Source organism: Folsomia candida, unplaced genomic scaffold (assembly GCF_002217175.1).
Source record: "Folsomia candida strain VU population unplaced genomic scaffold, ASM221717v1 Fcan01_Sc043, whole genome shotgun sequence".
Taxonomy (NCBI): Eukaryota; Metazoa; Arthropoda; class Collembola; order Entomobryomorpha; family Isotomidae; genus Folsomia; species Folsomia candida.
In genome coordinates this window covers 473,943-494,615 of record NW_019091235.1, presented here as the reverse complement: position 1 = coordinate 494,615, position 20,673 = coordinate 473,943, and the positions used below count along the sequence as shown (strand labels likewise).

At 40.6% G+C, this 20,673-nt stretch overlaps 3 protein-coding genes across 6 annotated transcripts; 2 read left to right on the top strand and 1 right to left on the bottom strand.

Moving 5' to 3' along the window:
- Positions 1-5,689: 5,689 nt before the first annotated feature.
- Positions 5,690-8,501, bottom strand: LOC118433139. Of its 3 annotated transcripts, XM_035844792.1 has the most exons (6): positions 7,796-8,501; positions 6,734-6,762; positions 6,477-6,551; positions 6,319-6,381; positions 6,093-6,227; positions 5,690-5,999 (listed from the first exon to the last, which is right to left on the bottom strand). In XM_035844792.1, the coding sequence occupies exons 3-6, from the start codon at positions 6,528-6,530 to the stop codon at positions 5,835-5,837; spliced, it is 417 nt and encodes a 138-aa protein (XP_035700685.1). In that variant the 5' UTR covers positions 6,531-6,551; positions 6,734-6,762; positions 7,796-8,501; the 3' UTR covers positions 5,690-5,834. The 3 variants fall into 3 exon arrangements, with proteins under 3 accessions (XP_035700685.1, XP_035700684.1, XP_035700683.1); XM_035844791.1 differs by having other exon boundaries at positions 6,477-6,762; XM_035844790.1 differs by lacking the exon at positions 7,796-8,501 and having other exon boundaries at positions 6,734-7,059.
- Positions 8,502-12,795: 4,294 nt separating this feature from the next.
- On the top strand, positions 12,796-16,777 carry LOC110861634 (oocyte zinc finger protein XlCOF6-like). Of its 2 annotated transcripts, none has more exons than XM_035844801.1 (8): positions 12,796-13,039; positions 13,114-13,485; positions 13,548-13,803; positions 13,933-14,700; positions 14,898-15,194; positions 15,279-15,473; positions 15,551-15,629; positions 16,136-16,266. In XM_035844801.1, the coding sequence occupies exons 2-8, from the start codon at positions 13,125-13,127 to the stop codon at positions 16,148-16,150; spliced, it is 1,971 nt and encodes a 656-aa protein (XP_035700694.1). In that variant the 5' UTR covers positions 12,796-13,039; positions 13,114-13,124; the 3' UTR covers positions 16,151-16,266. The 2 variants fall into 2 exon arrangements, with proteins under 2 accessions (XP_035700694.1, XP_021966461.2); XM_022110769.2 differs by having other exon boundaries at positions 12,802-13,039; positions 16,166-16,777.
- Positions 16,778-17,000: 223 nt separating this feature from the next.
- LOC110861608 (oocyte zinc finger protein XlCOF6) lies at positions 17,001-20,666 on the top strand. Its single transcript, XM_022110738.2, has 7 exons — positions 17,001-17,170; positions 17,289-17,664; positions 17,737-17,950; positions 18,078-18,854; positions 19,217-19,522; positions 19,605-19,683; positions 19,836-20,666. The coding sequence occupies exons 2-7, from the start codon at positions 17,307-17,309 to the stop codon at positions 20,271-20,273; spliced, it is 2,172 nt and encodes a 723-aa protein (XP_021966430.1). The 5' UTR covers positions 17,001-17,170; positions 17,289-17,306; the 3' UTR covers positions 20,274-20,666.
- The last annotated feature ends 7 nt before the right edge of the window (positions 20,667-20,673 follow it).

The following is a 20,673-nucleotide window of genomic DNA, read 5'->3' as shown; positions in this document are numbered from 1 at the left end:
AAAAAAAAAAATTTCCATGACTTTTTAACCACCCCCTCCACACTCTCCCCCCTTCACCATTTTACACGATCCACCATTGGTCGGTACTCTGCCAATATTTTACAGAAAAAAAATATTTTGAGTTCCCACCACCGACCATACGTCCACAATTCCCTAGAATCACGTACCTGTCAGAACTAAAAAGGACGGGGAGAAGTTTGGGGAACACTTCTTGCCCATAGGGGCCCCTACATTTCAAGTACACATAGAAGACTTTATGAATTTATTTCCCTTGACTGCGGAGACAGCAAGGACGAGGTCGTTTTTCAGTCCTTTTTGCACCTAGTAGGCCACGGTAGCCATTTTTTCGCCATTAAGCGTATTTTTCTAATTATCGGTTCACGCTCCGAGGGGGCGCCGATATATTTTGAAAATCATTTACCCTGTGAAAGTAAGTCGTACGCACCCCGTTGTTCTCTCCAGCCGTTAGGGCATCCTCCGTTTCATTTAGCGTGTTGGTAGTTATAGCTCTTTTTTCCCATACCTGACACACAGCACTTTGTAATAAGAGAGAGCGGCAGCTCGTTCAACTCGACCGCATTGAGGATAATTTCATTTCTCGACATCGATATTACACATCCCAAACCACTAACCCCACATCGGCCTCCCCGAATCCTCGTTCTCCTCCTACTTACCGGTTACCTATAACCACATACGATCCACATTTTCATCCGGCACGCCCACTAGACCAATATTTTTCGGCGGACGAGTCGGCCTTACATCTGAATTAACCCCAGCATCATCTCACACTCTTGGTCCTCATAATTTTGGTGCCACGTCGATTGGCCAATCTCTCCCATCAGCGAGGAACTTTCTAATTTCAACATCTCGACCCCAAATCGAGGTTGTTCCGCATACTTTTGGTGCCACGTCATTCGGTCAATCTCTCCAACCTGCCAGCCCCTTTCCAATTTCAACATCTCCACCTCAAAACGAGGTTGTTGCTCCACATCACGATATCATTTTTGAGTCCAAGACGTTCACCCCAACCAGAAACTGCTTCTCCTTCATCACCTCTCTCTTCTGACCCCGATAGCTAAAATCCAGTTTCGAGTGCAAATCAACTACCTGCAGCATCCATCCCTGCGACTTTTTATCTCAAAACTAGTATCTTGCCTCCCGCTACTTTCTATCCTCAACCAAACGCCAGCCCCCAACGTCTTCCACCAGCCACCACCGTAGTCTACGAAACCCCCTGCACAACGACTCCGTGCCCATCAACCCCTCATCCTTATTGGTCCCACAACATCTTTTACTCCACCTCCCAGCAGTGGTTGAGACCCTGCCCAAAACACCCTTCCGCTCTTCAACCACCACCAATTTGTCCTTTCATTATTGCATCACCCACTCTTTTCCAAATGGGGACACCTATGAACGACATCACCATCTCTCCAGGATGTTCACCCCTGACAGATACTAACTCTCCTCCTTTTTTCCCACAAGTCTGTCCTAATACGGAGTTGGAACCTTTACCAACCCCCGCGGCACCTCTCCCTGATAACATTTTTGTGCCACCTCACATTCTACCTTCCTTCCAACCTGTACCTCCACACCATACCAACGCATTCTATCGACCACCTTTCCCTCCCTCGCATATCTCGACCATTGATGGCGACTTCTGCGCCTGCCCACCACACATCTCTCACATCGACAATTTGACGGGGTGGCCCACACCCGCTACATCTTCTTCCTACGATGCAGTTTTCGCCCACCTCATTCAAGCCTTAAGGTTTACTTCCATTCAAGACTGTAATGCACACCCCCCATTCGTCAATTCCCGATCGACCAACGACCCGCACTTCGTCTCTCTCTTAGCCCAACAACTTCCTTCCCAATTACAACAAGGGATTGGTACATCCGACATGAGGCCTCATGTAGTCTCTGCAGGTTCAGATTCTATTCATATGTTAGATGCACCTCGCCCTCGCTCCTCGGGTCAGCACATGACCTTCCCAGATTCCCCACCGACGGGTGGTTTTAGACACAATAACTACCAACAGCGCACCTCACAGGGTAACCGTAACCGTAACCATAGGGGTAGATCTTCGTATTCCATCAACCGTGGTGGCGGTTTCTCTACCCGCCAGAATGTACATAGCCAATTCCACATCACAGCACCTTCCGAGGCACACATCACATACAGGATGGTGACGGCCGTAATTTTGGTGGAGGTGGGAGAGTCCATTCTCGACGACGCTACAACCCCAATACTAACCGACCTCGTAGTGATAATCACTCGTTGTATTCTCCCCCTAACGCACACCCCCGCCAATCACGTTCTTACTTATTGCCTATACACACTAACTACAATCCAAATCGCTCCTCCTCACATATCCCAAATACCTGGCGACCAGATCTATTAACTCGACCTAATCAACCTACCAACCTCTCCCGACCACTTTCCAATTCTAACCCTCTACCTTCTTCACCTAGCCAACGCCTCGCCCCCCACACCGCCGGTGGCAACATTCCTTTTCCTTCATGCCCCGATTGCGTCGCCTCACGACACACGAATTTCTCTATCCCACATACTTTTAAACCAGGCAGCGTTTGACCAACCTCTGCCCCTCGGCAAAGTTCTAAATTAGAGCACCATATTACACTAGCTGTATTAATTATATACGTATCACGGCGAACCCAGGATGGTCCCCTTGACTATCCCCGTAGTACAATAGTAATAAATGGTAATAATTACCGGTCACCCAGATAGCTGTATTAATTCTATACGTATCACGGCGAACCCAGGATGGTCCCCTTGACTATCCCCGTAATACAATAGTAATTAATAGTAATACTTACCGGTCATCCAGATATATATATATATACGTATTCTAAAACCTACCTATAGGATTTACAAAAAAAAAAATATATAAAAATCCACAAGAGAATTCTTTCTCCTGTGTATTTTTTTGCCCTTTTCCATAGGTGATTTTCGATATCTAGGATTACGTGGACATCCTTCATTCTTTTGTACCACATAACTATTACTTAGAAGCGAAAACCGGATAGTCTACCATATTATACAGCGGTCGCTCTATGGTCCCCACAACCATTCGCCGCATTTAATATATAAGAGAACTAATGACGCGATAATCATTAATCCACAGGAGAGTTCCTTCTCCTGTGCATTTACGTTGCATATAGACTTCCATGGGCATCTCCCCTAATGAGTACCCTCACTCCCCTACCTTAAGATTTAACACTAGTAAACTCCTCCTGGTCACCTTCGTCTGCACATTTTTCCAGTATTAGGCAATCTTCGATCTGTCATTCAACCAGTAGCGAATTGTCGGCTCAATTACATTAGTTTTCTTTCTTAAACGCTACTACGTACCTCCCCGTCTGTTCACGAACCACGTACGCGACTCAGCAATACGTTTAGTATAACGGTATCTTCTACTCTACCTCTATATACTCAATTGCTACAACACTTTGTCCAATCTCACTTCACCGGTTGACTCAACACTTTACTCGCCCCCGATGTTATTCTCAATCCATATACCTTTTGGACCAACTGGACCACAATATTACTCTCCTCGCTTCAGGGCTCATCTCCCATGCTGTTCAAACAATTAGCCGTCTCACTTACAACGATCCGACCCACCGACCACAATCTAGTTCCAACCCACCTTCTACCTTTTATCACACACCTGAACCTCACCAAACCTGTTCTCCGCATCGACAGGACGGCTCGGCCAATCTCATCTCCCACGAGGAAGAACGACCTTCCTCTCAGGGACGCCCTCATTCTCACCTGATTCTCTCCCCTCAAAACCAGTCTCCCTCCTGCCTCAATTGTGCATACTCATCCTGCAGACCATCCAACTCGACCCTTCCTCAGGCCATAACACCCATCACCCACCAACCCATATTCTTCTCCCAGACGACTCTCTTCTCCTCGCAACCTGCAGTATCGCCCCAGACACTGGCTCCTCCGTCTTGTATCTTCCACCTTGTGACAGTGAACGACGTGCAGTTCAACAAGACCACACAACTTCTCTAAAGGAGGATTTCATACTCCCGTGCCATGGACCAACAAGTTCCCAAGTCGCCTAAGGCCACCTTCTCGTCCACCCAATTTCGGGCGTACAACAGCTCAATCCTCCTGCTGACCTATCTCGAAGAAATGCAATTGGCCTCCGAACTTCTCCGACTTTTTGATGCGAACTTTTTCTTCACCCGCAACCACCTCCTCCAAAATTGTGGAAAATTTACGTCCAGCATTTCACCTCCACGCCCATTTAATTTCACCGACTCTACAGCTGTGGATGAAAAATGGTACAACGAATTTACAGCCAGACACCCGGAAGTATTCCGCAACCCCAATATCCTCACCTATTATGGCGCTTATGGATTCTGCACACGACACAATGAAAAACTCACCATTGTCCCCCCTTCAAAACTCATAACGGTGCCAGGTAACCTACGTTTACTTCCTCCACGCCCTCCCAAAAGGGGCCTCCTGTCATACACGTACCAACTTTGTTCTTGTTCTCACTCCCCCCGCTATCTCCCGCGTCTTAAACCGCGTCATACCACGTATCAAGATCACGCCGAACAACCAATCGAAACCGAGGAAACTTCTCCAATCCCCCCCACTCTACCCGAACATACCCGCCGACGGCTCCAAACCTTCCCTGCCACTTCCATCCACTCCCTCAAGGCCTGTGCCGGCTAACAGTAGGCCGTCCCCACCCCCAGATTCAACGCCATGCTCTCCAACACTGCTATCTCATCCAGCTGATCCGCCTCAACAATAAAACAAAAATAACATAAAAAAAAATATATACTTAATCCTCACCCCTCTTCTCCACCTCACCCAACCAGCGTGACAGACAAGGAAGAACTTTTATTGGTCTCCGAATTACGTCGCCTGTTCAAAATGGGACTCCACCTCACCCATCTTCACCTCAAATTTTTTATGTATTCGCCACAACAGTGAAACCCCCACGCTCCAACAAGTTTTGTCACGCCACTTCAACCGTTTACATTGCGTGGTTCGACGAATTTTGCAATAGACACCCAGAAATTATCTCCCACCCTTCAGTCCTCACCCACCAAGGCGCTTTCGACACCTGCAGCAGGCACAATCAAGCTTTGTTTACCCTCCCCTCCTCAGCCCAATATACTGAGGAGGCACATGGGTCACCAGTTATCACCCCCACGACCGCCCCTTCCTCAAATCTACCCCAGACTTTTAAGACACGCCCCGGAATTCTATCTTATTCCGCCTCTCGTCGTCACTCCACACGTCCCATCAGATATCGACCACGCCATAGACTCTTACACACGTCCGGCCTGGCGCAACAATTTTTCAATCCTCCAAAGACCACCCCCCCCCCCCTTCAATTTACAACGGATATTTCTTTTCTTTACACCGAAGACCTCCTCATCCATGCCCTCCCTAATCTCCCCCTGCTTGCGGCTCAACTTCCGGCGACTATATCCCAATCTCTGCCGTCCATCTGAAACCCCACGCCCCACCCTTCCCGTTCTTTCAAGCAACTCAGACACCCGTTTTACCCACTCAGCACCATCAATTTCATTCACAACACCAACACTTCACCACAGTCAAAAATTATTGGAAATATTGGAAATTTTGTCAATTTTATTTCAACAACAAAAAAAATCAACCACGGTTACAAATTATTGGAAATATTGAAAATTTTGTCAAATTTATTTAGACAGCAAACAGTTAACCACAGTTACAAATTATTGGAAATATTAGACAGCAAACAATTTACCACAGCTACAAATTATTGGAAATAGTGCAAATTATTGGACACAACACAAACTTATCTACGACGACGATAATCTACTTCTGGATTAGGATTTCCTTGGCATCCTATCAGATGACATCTTCCTGGATTGCAAGAACCCCCGTTGCAGTTCTTCAGGTGATACCTCCATCGGTCCATAGCGATGAAGACATGGCCACATGGACACCTCCTCCGAAACCACTGAAATCATCAGGACAATTAATTATTATCTTCGCCATTACACCTCTGTCCAACCCCTCCAACAACGGTTCTCCCTTACTCAGTTTCACTTACTTTTTTCGACCTGTCCTTTATCCTCGTTTTTCCTTCCGCCATCACCCTCCCGCTACCACCGGCCTGGTTGGCGCTCCTCTCGGTCTCCTCACCTGCACCAGTGGAAGACTTCTTCTCCTTCCGGACACGTTTCACCTGCCAAATTCAAACAATATCAGACCATCACTTTTTCTCTTCAAGCAAGTACGCACCCCTTCATCCACACACTACTAGCCCCGCTTCTTACCTTAACAAACAACGCCTCCAAGTCGTTCTCCTCCTCCGAAGACACCGGCCCCGAATATTGGACCTACATACAAACCATTTCCGACCGTCAATCTTTTTATCAGGTCATCTACTCAGGGGTTTCATCTTTATTAAATTGGCAAACAACTCATCCCTTACTTGATGATTCCTGCCGCCTGTTGCCCCTCTTCCACCACTACTACCCGGCTGCATCTCAGTTCTGGGGCCCACCTCCTAAACACATGTCACCATTACTTCTCCACTCGCAAGAGAGAAGAAAAATAAACCAACACAAACACAACCACCCCCCAAACAAAAAACGACATAAATAATAATATAAACAACAACAAAAAAAAACAAATAAAAATCAATAAACACAGACCCAATCTACAGACATCTCTACGATAACCACTTACCACCGTACCAACTGCTGCGGCGTCATCATCTAACAAGAAGCATAGATAATTAGATAATTAGATAATTTAATAGCAGTAGATAATTCTTCGATTACCACCATGGTCTAAACACATCAACCAACACATGTTACTTATAATTTTTTTTATCATCATTATAATCCCATCTTAAGAACAGGTAACCATAACTACTCATAAGGACAATATTAATTTCCGTAATTTTTAGCCCAGTATTAATCACCATTATTGTTTACCAATTTTTTCTTTAATTGTTAGAGTACTTTTTATTTTACATTAATTTCTGTTACATTCTAAGACATTTTAATTGTAGGATCTATGAACTAATTTAGATAACTCTTGGCACTCATAACTCATCGTCTATTACTTTTAGTATTTTCGTCATCACACCATTGTTTTCACATCTGGCACTCCTCTGTCTTTGGCTCACTCTGCTTCGACCTGCCGGGCACATATATATTTTTCAGACAGCTCCAATCCGGTCCACAATCGACTACACACATACAGTCCTCCTCACCCAATTTTAACAATTTTCCTATCTAAGAATTTTAATTTTTACAATTTTTCAAACTCCCAATTATAACAATTTTCCTATCTAAGAATTTTAATTTTTACAATTTTTCAAACTCCCAATTATAACAATTTTCCTATCTAAGAATTTTAATTTTTACAATTTTTCAAACTCCCAATTTTAACAATTTTCCTATCTAAGAATTTCAATTTTTTCAATTTTTCAAACTCCCAATTTTAACAATTTTCCTATCTAAGTATCTTAATTTGTTCCATCAAAAATCTGCTGCCTCAGTTTTTATTTTTTCGTTAATAATTTTCCGACTTTCGTACATAAGTTTTAAAATTTTGTTTTAGTTTTACCAGCCATGCACGCATTTATGCATGCATTTTATTCTGCTAAAATACCTCCCCATTATATTTCATTCACGAACACACTTTACGTCAACAAAGCTTACATGCAATTGACCATCCACCACCATCTTGGGGGAATACATACCTATCCATTCTTAATTGAAAAAAAACAAATTTTCTTACCTAGATTTTTGACGAATTTTCCTGACTTTTCTGAATAAGCTGACGCCAAGTAGGTACACAGAATCTGACTGAATTACATCTCGCATTTTTTTCGCTTGTTGCGGTAGGGCCACCGCTTACTAGAGGTGAATATTGTGAAAGAGCAGGTTTGGTCAACTTCATTAATGCCAAACCCCTTAATTACTATGCCACTCACCTCCATCATCTCTTACAAACAAGAGACAATGTTGCAAACCAGCTTCGTCACAACCTCATCTGAGATATCTCTATTCAGCGTGGCCAACCGGTTAATAATCGGTCAACACATAGGTATCAATTAGGTATTGCTAGGATATATAAGCGAAAGCGCAGCCACCAGACGGGGGAACGGTGGAGGACGGGTCGAGGAAGTATTCTGTGCTACTGCATGTTACCTCTCCCAATATTATTGAGAGAGGCAGAGTTCTGCCTGTTTGTACAAGTAATAAATAAAACCTCTCTAAGAAAAGTGCAACCAAGTCTCATCTCGCCTCACAATTATTACGCACACACAACAACAACGACGACGATCGTCTCATCTGCCTCATCACCACCATCAATGCAGTCAACCCCCCATAAACGGAACTTCACATAGCATATTTCATATTATACATGCATGTATAAATAAAAATGAGTAGAATTTACTCAAGGTTGGGTAAAAAAGAGGATGACACAACCAAAAGGTAAAATTTGTCCAACGTTTTGCCCAACGATTTAGAAAATTGTACCTTGTGGTTGTGTCATCCTCTTTTTTACCCAAACTTGAGAAAATGTTACTCATTTTTATTTAGAGTAGGTATGTATATCTTATTCAGGAAATATATTTATATTCAAATTACTCACAACTGTCCAAGCGATTAACTTCGTCAAAGAAATTTGTAAAACAGTTCATTCTCCTAGTGACAACCTCTCCATTGGTAATCACGAACATGGATATCGCCGTCGGTATGATAATGGCATAGATTAGGATATGTACCGTCGTCACGGCACGGATGGGATGATAAGCATGTCGCCCAATGACATACCCACAACATCCCACGGTTAAGATAGTAAAGAGAAAGAAGACGTTAAACATCCAAATTAGAAATTCTCTATAATTTTTTCCGGAAACTTTTTCAAAGTGAAACTTATGCCGCAAGTTTGAGTCATCGTACTCAAAGGTGATTGGTATCCTGCATAAGTACAGGTTCGAGAGGAAATTCCAATGGAGGACTTTCCAAATTAGGGGGGTTGGCATAATGCGGGTTTTTGTAAAATATATCCCTGGTGGCCGGAGAATTTGGAAATGGAACAGTATCGTGTTCATATGTTCAAGATAAGGAATATGGGTTTGACCTTTAAAACCGATTATTATCCGATCGTTCTTAGATACGATCAGTCTCGTATTTACAACGTTAGGTATACGTTTCTTATATCTAAGAATTAAAATTAATTATTTATCTAAAACTTTCTTGGACAGCATGAGCTGATTAAACGTTTCTTCTTAAGTTTGTATATCCTTCATTCGTTTATTAGATTAAGGTTAAATTAGACGGGTATTCCTTTCTATTTAAATATTTCTTTATACGAATGAGCTAAATTTACTACAGTGGCCGAAAAATTGTTCGATTTTGTGCTGAAAATATTTTCTTGACGTACAGTACAAGTCAATTTCTGTAAAAGTTGAACTCTATGTGAATGAAGTGTATATGCACATACATTGCTATGATATATTATCATATATATATATATATTATATATATATATATATATTATCACATATGTATTATCTATGTACATACAAATATATGTAAGTATATATGTTGATAAATCTTGCTTATTTTTCCCCCTCAAATCTTTATTTATGTATAAGTTGTGATTACATATAGTTAAGACTTAATTTAAATCTCATTTTAAATTCGTAATGGTTACTTCAGCCTAGTCAGATATAATTTTTCGTACCAATCAGTTTTTATGATAACGTAAATGAGTGACAGTGCATAATATTAGGGAATGGCATAGCTTCCCAGAATTCTCAATTTCTTTAAAAGTTCATGTGTGAATAAAGAGTATGCACATGCATTACATACATATTTACATACATAAATAAGTAACTGCAGCTACATAGAGGGTGTCCTAAAAGTTTCTCCCTATGGATTTTCCGATTGTTTTATGTTGGTAGCTTTTACATGTGTGACTTTTGTTGTGAATTTTTTTTGCAATACGATACCAAAGGTAAAGTCTTCTCGCAATCACAAGGAATTGAGTATCCCAGCAGTATCCAATGCAGGGGATGGATTTAAGTGGAAATGCAAAAATCTGAAAGATGTTAGGATTGCGGAGTGATAAAAAATATTTTAAACACAAACGCAGTTCAGATAGTTCGAGGATACTCTATCCATCAAAAAATTACTAACTTACATAAATAACATACATACAAATTACATGCAAATTATTCTCAGCTGAAATTATGTAGAGTTACGAAAAAACTTTTCCAAATATTGATGAATTTTAAATTTGCTATATCTTTAAGATTCCTTCATTTATCACAGAAGTTAATGTTGCTGTTATTCTTGCAGGGTCAATAACAATTTCAATATTGTCTTTCAATCTGTTTTCACGTGACTTTGAGCAAAAAGGAGCGAAAACAGTTGCAAGAACGATAAATCAATAATTATTATTTCCAGTTATAAGAAAGTAACACTTGCAACTATGTAAATAACGGTCTGGGAGGGAATGAGTACATACATATACAAATACCTACTTAAGTTGCATAATAATATGGGTATATTATGTACATGTGTGTAAATATATATTTAAATATAGGTTACCTTTAATGACTTCAATATATGCTTAGATATGTAGGCATTTTGCCCTGCTATTTTGAGTATATTAATAACCTAACGTATGAATGTACCCATTTTCACGTCGCGTTTTCCATTAATCCTTCAACGATAAGTGGCAATTATTAATTGCCATCCCTTTCGAAAATACTAGCAAGTATACTTACTATAATTCACGTAGATACGTACATATGCATACATACATGACTAGGTTCACATAAACCGGTACATGGTGTGTGCAGAGTTGTCGAAAAACCAAAAACGCTCTTACACATGTTCAATAAAATCAAAAATTAGTGTACACGTGTAACAGCGTTTTTTCTCAATGTGCCCCAAATTTTTCATGTCGCCCCAAATACTGGAAAAAATGATTGCAACCTTACTAGTAAGTTAATTTCGTCCAAACTTGGCATGCTCTCCTCATTTCGGATTGGCTACATCGCCCTAGAAAATTGGCTACCTACATTGAAATTGGTAATGCCATCTACCTGAAAATTTTGACAATTTTTTTCGTTTTTTCGAAGTAATTTCGAAATTTATGAAATGGTATCTTTCTAGCTTCATATCTCTACAGAAACCCTATATTCTACGTGGAATGCCGTTTCGTTGAATCTCATAGGTCAAATATTAAGGGTACTTTGTAGGAAGATCGATTTTGATATAAGTTCTCATGAAGTACCCTGAATGCTGATTTTCTTCATTACAGTTGGTTTGATGTACCCCAAATTTTGACATGTTCTACACATTTAGTAGTCGAACAATTGTGAATCACACGAAACGTCGAAATCGACCTGTATGACCTTGCTCTAAGGGTCGGGGGTAAAAGTCCGGAGGTCAAGTCTCACATACCCCCATAAGTGTGGCATCGTTGAAAAGGTCTCGGCGTGTGGATTCAGAATATATATACTTTGTGGGGTCTATGACCACTCCGTAGTGTTCCAAAAGTGGATGATTATTTTTGAGTTTTTGCCTATCTATTTGCCGTGTTAGCTTACTATCTAATGCTGTGTTAAATTCTGGAGAATCAGAAATTCTTATTCAACCGCCTCTGGACATGCAAGGAGTGATCATAGACCCCACAAAGTATATATATTCTAAATCCCCTCACCGAGACCTTTTCAACGATGTCACACTTATGGGGTTAGGTGAGACTTGACCTCTGGCCCTTTACCCCCGACCCTTAAACCAACGTCATACAGGTCGATTTAGACGTTTCGTGTAATTCACAATTGTTCGAGTACTAAATGTGTAGAACATGTCAAAAATGGGTTACATCAAACCAACTGTAATGAAGAAAATCAGCATTCAGGGTACTTCATGAGAACTTATATCAAAATCGATCTTCCTACAAAGTACCCTTAATATTTGACCTATGAGATTCAACGAAACGGCATTCCACGTAGAATATAGGGTTTCTGTAGAGATATGAAGCTAGAAAGATACCATTTCATAAATTTCGAAATTACTTCGAAAAAACGAAAAAAATTGTCAAAATTTTCAGGTAGATGGCATTACCAATTTCAATGTAGGTAGCCAATTTTCTAGGGCGATGTAGCCAATCCGAAATGAGGAGAGCATGCCAAGTTTGGACGAAATTAACTTACTAGTAAGGTTGCAATCATTTTTTCCAGTATTTGGGGCGACATGAAAAATTTGGGGCACATTGAGAAAAAACGCTGTTACACGTGTACACTAATTTTTGATTTTATTGAACACGTGTAAGAGCGTTTTTGGTTTTTCGACAACTCTGCACACACCATGTACCGGTTTATGTGAACCTAGTCACATACATACCTACTTGCATATGTCACTCACTTTCTTCATGACCAACAGCTTAACAAATTTCATTCCATATGTATGTACATACATGAATACATATGTACACGTTATTGAAATGTGATTAAGTCACATGTTTATATGTATGCATAAATATATATACATATTTCCTAGTACGACATTCGTACTGGGATTGCTTTGGTAGTACCAAATTGGTACATAATAACTTCTTACCGGGTTGGATGAACTTATTTAAACATGAGATTTGCATTATGTACATATTAACATACTCCACTTGAGATTTATGTATTTTGCATGCAATACTTACATTTGCATGAGTTTTGCAGGATTCAGGTCTCCACTCGAAAATCTGAGACAAGTTTTGGTGCGAGTTTGAGTTTTCATATGATCTCTCGTAAACTTTATACACATTTTTTTTATTCCAGGCCGAAATTTAATTGCTTCCACGAAAAATGTAAAATAAGCAATGGGGTTAAGATTCGTTAGTCAACTCTAGAAATTGTGAGGACTATTTACTCGTATGGATACAATTTACCAGGCAGTTCGTACACATTATTGTTTGGTTAATTACTAAATTTTGTCTGCCCGTTGAAATCAAATCTAAAATGTAAAAAATATTCAAATATGTACAAACCAAGAGTGTATGAATTAATCTAATTTTGTATTGTCCTTTTTGTCTAGATTTGTTCATCATGTCGAAGCAAGTCTGCCTGCTTTGTTTACAAATTTTCAGCAATGAGGAAAAATTCCGGAAAAAATACCAAGTCGCCACTCTCTGCAAACTGTTAACATTATGTCATCATAATTACAAATCTTCTCATCATTTACCACCTGAATTTGAAGATATCTTTATATGCGAGTTTTGCGATGATTGTTATCCCCTCTTCAGCGCAATGAAAGAAATTAGGAGGCAAATTTCACTCCTGGAAGAAGAAATTGGGTCGAAAATGAAGCAAATTCGGGACACGATTTTGCACAATTCCTCCTCCCACGTGCAAATTAATGGAAATGAGAAGATTGTAAAAATTCGTGACATGTTTCTCCGCGTGACAGGTTTGCAAAATTCAATTTATTACCAATTACTATAAGTAATAACTATTTACCTTGTCAACTAGGAGAGAATATGGACAATTTTGTATCAGACGAAGATGAGGTTCAAGTCAAAGTAGAGGACGAAGAGGAAGAAGGCCGTGACGTTGACGTCGACCCTCTCGCAGATGTGGGTGACCAGTTCTTGGATGATGACCCTCAAATAAGCGTCCCAGAAATAAAAGAGGAAGATTTTCTCGACGATGGTGACGACGAAACTGCTTTTTGTATTATTCCTGATTCTCAAATCATCTTGACAAAACCCAAAGAAGCTCCTGAACGGTACGAGAATAAAAAAATATACTATTTCATGATTCATCTCACAATTTGTAATTTGTTAGCATATTTTAAAAATATGAAGTAACAAACACTAATTATATTTGTACACTAACTAATTTTGCATATTTCTAGCACTACGAAACGAAAAAGAGAAGATTTACTCCCTCTACCAAACAAAATTACGAAATTAAGTAAACTGCAACCCGATAAAGCACCCACCCTTGCAGCGTCAACGCCACGATCCTCAACCCGTATCAAAAAACGAACCACACGTGTCGAAAGTCTTGTCTCTTCTCCCACAGCAAAGATAAGGTCTAATCCAACCTCAAACTTGGAATCATCAGACGAACATGTAAAATCTGGATTCGACAGCGATGATAAGGATTCGATTCCCGACGCCATCCGCCCCCGTATCTACAAATGCGCCACGTGTTCCAAATCTTTCTTGACACAAGACGCCCTTACTCGCCATGTCGCCGGCTACCACAGTTTCTCCTGCATCGTGCCGTCATGCACCGACAAGTTTGCCTCTGTAGTAGAGAGATCCGCCCACGTGAAATCTGCCCACCCAGGTTTTGCACCGTATCCATGTCGAATTTGCAAGAGAAAGTTTTATTCTCCCGGCGCCCTCGGTGCTCACATGGTGATGCGACACGAAACCGGGGAAAAGAAATTGTCCTGCGTCAAATGTGGGAAGAAATTCTGCCTCGAGGAAAATTTGGCGCGACATTTGAAACTGCATAAAGTCGAGTGCACGAAACCTATTGTTTGTGACCTGTGCGATAAGCGATTTGAAAGTGAGGAGCGTCTTCAAAGCCATTTGGAGTCAGCAGTACATTCAAACCGTTTCGAGTGTACACAATGTCCACAAAAGTGCAAGAACAGGTTGTCTTTGGAAAGGTGATAAATAGTTAGTTTTTTTATTATGGATTTTAATTAAATGCAACGGGGGGGATTTATTGAGAAATTTTTGTTCATGCTTCCCCAAAGGACGAAGTTTTTAAGGGGAATCTTTGAAGGAGAATCTGGCCTTGATTCACGATTTGAAAGACTAGAAATTGCACAAATAAATGTCTGATAAAACTTTACTATTCCAGACACTTGATGACCCACAGAACCGAAAAAACTGACAAATGTCCTCACTGTGACCACGCAGCGTGCGATAAGCCCACCCTTCAGCTTCATATTGCACGCGCCCACCCTGCCGGACCTCCTAGTCATATTTGCCACATTTGTGGGAAAGGGTACTATGTTCCCGTCGACCTCAAGAACCACCTTGCCCGTCATGAAGGCAGGAAATGTGACACTTGTGGCGAAACATTTCTAGACTTAAACAGTTTACAGGTTCACCTTGTCAAGGTGCATGGCAAAGATCCGATCGTTTGTGATGAATGGTATTTTTATAACTACATTGTCCATCCCACAATAAATTTCCATGCGGATGATAACTAATATTGTTTTAATTATTTATGAAATAGTGGATGCACTCTAACCTCTCGGATAGGATTGAAACGACACAAGCTGGCACGACATGCGGGTGAAAAAAGTGGCCGTCACAATGGCAAGTTTGACAAGAAATGTGACACTTGTAACGAAACATTTTCAGGATTCAGTAGCCTACAAGTTCACCTTATCAAAGTGCATGGAAAGGACCCGCTGGTTTGTAATGAATGGTATTTGGCTACATTTTTCCAGATAATACATTTTGCAAGGATGATTTTATTAATTGTTTTACTCATTTATGGAATAGCGGAGCTACTTTTGCATCCCTTCGAGGACTTAGGCTTCACCAGAAGGGCCATGCGGGTGAAAAAAGGCACAAATGCGAGGTAAAAATCCGAATAATTTTTTTATAAGATGAAAAAACATAATTTTAACGTTTCTGGGATTTGACAGAAATATAATGAGCGTACTCACGTCAACCTTCGCATATCTCGCAAATTGTGCATTGCAACATAACGTGCAAAGTTTTGCGAGATATGAGAGATTCCGCAAAAATTTTACTGGGATTTCTTTAAAATTTACCCAGCAATTGGTCATGTTCTTATTTCGCAAAACTATTTCTCAAACTCATCCTCACCATGCATGGTGAGGCTTACTGGCCATGGCCAGTAAGAGAAATTACAGAAATCCATGGAAACACTACCAAAATAGGTATTTTCAGTAGATTTGCGAAATTGGAGAGATTTGCGAATCCCCTCACATCAGAAATATTTTGAAGTTCGCAAGTTTGCTAAATGAGTTGCGATGCGAAATAAGACGTCGTGAGTACGCCCAATGATTTCATTTCCAGAGACAATTTCTGGAAAGTATGCAATTTTCCGAATTTATGTAGGAAATGGAACATTAATTTTTGCATCTTTAGGATTGTGGGGTCCTCTTAACCAGTAAGCAGAATCTGAAGAAACACATGCTAATCCACTCGGGCGAGCGACCTTTTCCCTGCCCCCATTGCGACAAGGCGTTCAAGTCCAGCGCGTCTAGGAAGAGTCATGTTAATGTTATCCACACTCCGGGCTACGTCGCCCCTACCCCGCACAAATGTCCCCACTGCGATACACGGTGTCAAAATCCGTTCTCGCTAAGAGTTCACATTCGCAAAGCGCACACGGGGGAGCGGCCCTTCGTTTGCGACCAGTGCGGTAAAGGGTTCGTGCTCAACTCAGGCCTAACTGCGCATTTCAAAGCGGCTCACGGCGTCGTTTCGGGGAAAACGAGGGAAAAGTTGGCAGGATCGAGAAAGGATCGAAAGTCATGCTCAAGAAGAGTAAAATTAAATTAATTAATTAAATTCTTACTTAAATTTGCAGTTACTGGTAATGTTAAACTTCTATAGTTAGTTCTATTTTCTATTGTACTTGAAACCATAAAATTACTAAAGGATCAATACCATTTATTCATAATCTCCGAGACTCTGCTCTGATTAAATCACAGATTAAATTACATAGTAATAAAATAAGGACAGATTAATAACTGATGCAAAGAATAAATCCAATATATTTTGTTGGCATTCACGAAAGAAAAATAATAAATATGAATAAATATTAAACAAATTTACATTCATAAGTTCCTAAAAATGTCTCTTAAGAAAAATAGTAATTTTAAAAGATTAATGATAGTTTCATGTTTTCATGAAAAACTCTTCTCAGCCCGAGACGAGTTTTTCATGAAACTTCACTTTGTTCATTTTTGAGACGTGCTTTCTCCTTTTTCTTGGCACGAGTTTGAGTTCATCATCTGCTTTGCTGACAACTTTCAACTTCAAACTTTACAAAACTGCATGTTCGAGATTTTTATCACCAAATTATACTCAAAAACAATTAATTTGCAATTTGTCTTCTCAAGCATAAAGTGTCCTTATAGTCTTACGGTATGGGATGAAAGATTACACAAGTTCAAAATTTCTTAATCTGCCAAAATTTAATTTGTTTTTCAAATTCTAACGTCAACGTAAATTAATTACATTTCTATTTATTTGATATTTCTAGGTGCCAGGTTAATTCGACATGTCGAACCAGCAGGTTTGCCTCTTGTGTTTACAAACTATCGGCGACAAGGGAGCAAAGTCCCCAAAAAAGATCAGATTCGAAACCCTCTTCAAATTGGTGACACCGAATTCCAAAACTTCTCATCCTCCACCTGAATTTAAGGATGACGAGATATATGAATTTTGCAACGATTGTTATCCTCTCTTGAGCACAATGGAGGAAATTAAGAAACAAATTTCCCTTCTGGAGGAAGTAATTCGGTCAAAAGTTAGGCAAATTAAGACCACAATTTTGCACTCGTCGTCCTCCTCCCACCTGCGAAGTAAGGAAAAGAAGAAAATTCTACAAATTCGTGACATGCTTGTAAAAGTGGCAGGTTGGGCGTATTTTAAAAAAATTCTACTTCAATTACTTTACACAAATGGTAACTAATGAAGGTGTCAATTAGGAGAGAATGCAGAAAAGCTTGTACCAGACGAGGGTCGAGTCAAAGTAGACGTGGAAGAAGAAGGCGATGATGACGTTGACATTATCGTCGACGGCGACAATTTCTTTGACGATGACCTCGATTCCTACCCTAAAACAAGTGCTGAACAGGAAGATGACACCGCCTTCTGTATTATTCCCGATAATAAATCGCCAAATAAGCATGAAAAGTCCCGGTATGATTGTTATAACTAAATCTTTGAGTAAATTCATATTGCCGATGCAGACACTTAAATTATTAAATTAGAATTAGACACTTCATAATTATGAGCTAATTTCTCCACTAACTTTGCATATTTCTAGAACTACGAAACGCAAAGGAGAGGATTCTTCCCCTCCTCCAAAAACAAGCACGAAACGGAATAAGCTGCAGCCCGATAGGCCTGAAACGTCACCGACACGATTCTCTCCTCGTATCAAAAGACAAACCGCTCCACTCACACGTGTCAAAATTCGTGTCGCTTCCCTTAAAAAGATAACATCCAACTCGGAATCTTCAGAAGAAGACGACGATGCAAATTCTACACTCGACAGCAATGATAAAGATTGGGCTCCCAATGAAGACGTCGATCCCATCACGACTTCTGGTGCTGTCCACAAATGCACCGAGTGTGCAAAATCTTTCCCCAGCGAATGGCTCCTTAATCGCCATACCGGCCGCTTCCACGGTCTGCCCTGCCTCTCATCGTTCTGTACCTCCACATTTCGATCGGTGAAAGAGAGATACGTCCACATGAAAACTGCTCACGAAGGTCTGGCCTCTATTCAGTGCAGAATTTGCAAAAACAAGTTCAGTCACCAAAGAGAGCTCGGTACGCACATGGTGATTCGACACGAAAACGGGGAGAAGAAATTGTCCTGCGACAAATGCGAGAAGAAATTCTGCCTCGAGGAGAACTTGGCGAGGCATGTGAAACTGCATGAAGTTGAAGGGATCAAACCCGTCGTTTGTGACCTGTGCGATAACCGATTCGAAAGTGAGGAGCGTCTCAAGAGACATTTGGCGTCAAAAACACACTCAAAACCATTCACGTGTTCTGAATGTGGAATGAGGTGCAATGGGAGGGTGGATCTGGAAAGGTATTACTTGTTATTTCGTATTTATGCTTTTATGAACATCGATTCCAGACGTAATAAAATTATTCGGGCGTGTCAGTCACATTATTTGGACACATTTGAGAAAGACATCCTGATCCTGTGACATAAGTAGTGATCAGCAAATGTATTTTGTTTTATTGTATTTGTCCCTGGTCTGTCACGTATTTTAATTAAATGTCCTGCAAATCGATGCTTTGGTGGAATATCTGAGATGCGGAATTTTTATTTCCGGTTTCACACAAAAAATGTGAGCGGACTCCGAATGTCCGCGACAGATTCAAGTGTTTGCGTGACCTGAAATCTCACAAACGTTTAATTTAATTTGATTTCCTTCACTATTCCAGGCACTTGAGGAGTCACACTAAAGAAAAAGCTGTGAAATGCCCTCACTGTGACCTCGCCGTGGGGGACAAGGACACCCTGCAGCGCCACATTATACGCGCCCACCCTGACGGACCTGCCACACATATGTGTCACATTTGCGCGAAAGGGTTTTATCACCCCGTCGACCTCAAGAAGCACGTTGACCGTCACGAAGGCAAGTTTGAAAAGAAATGTGACACTTGTGACGAAACATTTTCAGGATTGAGCAGCCTACGAGTTCACCTTATCAAGGTACATGGCAAGGACCCGCTGGTTTGTAATGAATGGTATTTGGCTACATTTTTCCAGAAAATACATTGCAATACAATGCAAACAAGTATGATCAGTAATTTATGCATTTACCAAAAGCGGAGCTACTTTTGCATCTCTGGGAGGACTTAGGCTTCACCAGAAAGGCCACGCGGGTGAAAGAAAGCACAAATGCGAGGTGAAAATTCGGAATTTTTTTGGATAATGAAAATATGCACATAATTTAAACGTTTCTGGCGTTTCTCTTCAGTTGTTTCATTTCCAGAAATTAGGAATTCTTGAAATTATTTCTTTCATTTTCACTTTGAAAATTTATTTTATCTTTTGTAGACTTGTGGCGCCCGTTTTATCGCCAAAGGGGGTCTGAACGTTCACATGAGAACTCACACGGGCGAGCGACCATTCCCCTGCCCCCACTGCGACAAGGCCTTCAGGACGAGGACTTGTATGAATAAACATGTCAAGGTTATCCACACTCCGGGCTACGTCGCCCCCGCCCCCCACAAATGCCCCCACTGCGATAAAGGGTGTCGAACTCCATACTTCCTGCGGTGTCACATTCGCCAAGCGCACACGGGGGAGCGGCCGTTCGTTTGCGACAACTGCGGAAAAGGGTTCACGGTCAGATCGGCACTGACTAACCATTTGAAAATGGTCCATGGCGTCGTTTTCGAGAAGAAAGATAAGTTACCAAGATCGAAGAAGGATGCTGTTCATGAAGAAGACGAAGATGATGATGAAGAAGAAGAGGAAGAAGACAGTGATTAGATTAAGATTTTTTTAAATTGATTTCTGTTTTTGTAAACTGATTTCTATTAACACTTGAATGAAGGTTTGAAGCAAATCAAATCAGATTTTAAACCAATGATTAAATTAAAATTGGTATTTTATAAGTATTGCTAAATTTCGATCTTTATCAGTTAAATAGTTACCTTTAAGTTAAATAGATTCTTAGAGAATTAATAACATTTGTCTATAATTAAAGTCTGTCGTAATCAGATTTAAAAAATATTAGCCTCACCTGCCCCTTACTTAACATATGTTTGTACAAACCCATGTACAGCAAATTCTGTGAATTTTTTTATGAAAGCAACAGTGTATTTAGGTAACTGAATCAGTTAAACTGATCAAGCTGAGAATAAATTCAAAATATTTTATCGACATGTCC

Excerpts from the sequence above, each read along its gene's own strand:
- LOC110861634 (XM_022110769.2), top strand. The coding sequence starts at position 13,125 with ATGTCGAAGCAAGTCTGCCTGCTTTGTTTACAAATTTTCAGCAATGAG. Across the intron at positions 13,486-13,547 it reads CATGTTTCTCCGCGTGACAG|GAGAGAATATGGACAATTTT; the intron begins GTTTGCAAAATT and ends CTTGTCAACTAG. Across the intron at positions 15,474-15,550 it reads CCGCTGGTTTGTAATGAATG|CGGAGCTACTTTTGCATCCC; the intron begins GTATTTGGCTAC and ends TTTATGGAATAG.
- LOC110861608 (XM_022110738.2), top strand. The coding sequence starts at position 17,307 with ATGTCGAACCAGCAGGTTTGCCTCTTGTGTTTACAAACTATCGGCGAC. Across the intron at positions 18,855-19,216 it reads GGGAGGGTGGATCTGGAAAG|GCACTTGAGGAGTCACACTA; the intron begins GTATTACTTGTT and ends TCACTATTCCAG. Across the intron at positions 19,523-19,604 it reads CCGCTGGTTTGTAATGAATG|CGGAGCTACTTTTGCATCTC; the intron begins GTATTTGGCTAC and ends ATTTACCAAAAG.
- LOC118433139 (XM_035844791.1), bottom strand. The coding sequence starts at position 6,530 with ATGCAGCCGGGTAGTAGTGGTGGAAGAGGGGCAACAGGCGGCAGGAAT. Across the intron at positions 6,382-6,476 it reads CAGGCGGCAGGAATCATCAA|GTCCAATATTCGGGGCCGGT; the intron begins GTAAGGGATGAG and ends GTTTGTATGTAG. Across the intron at positions 6,228-6,318 it reads TGGAGGCGTTGTTTGTTAAG|GTGAAACGTGTCCGGAAGGA; the intron begins GTAAGAAGCGGG and ends TGAATTTGGCAG.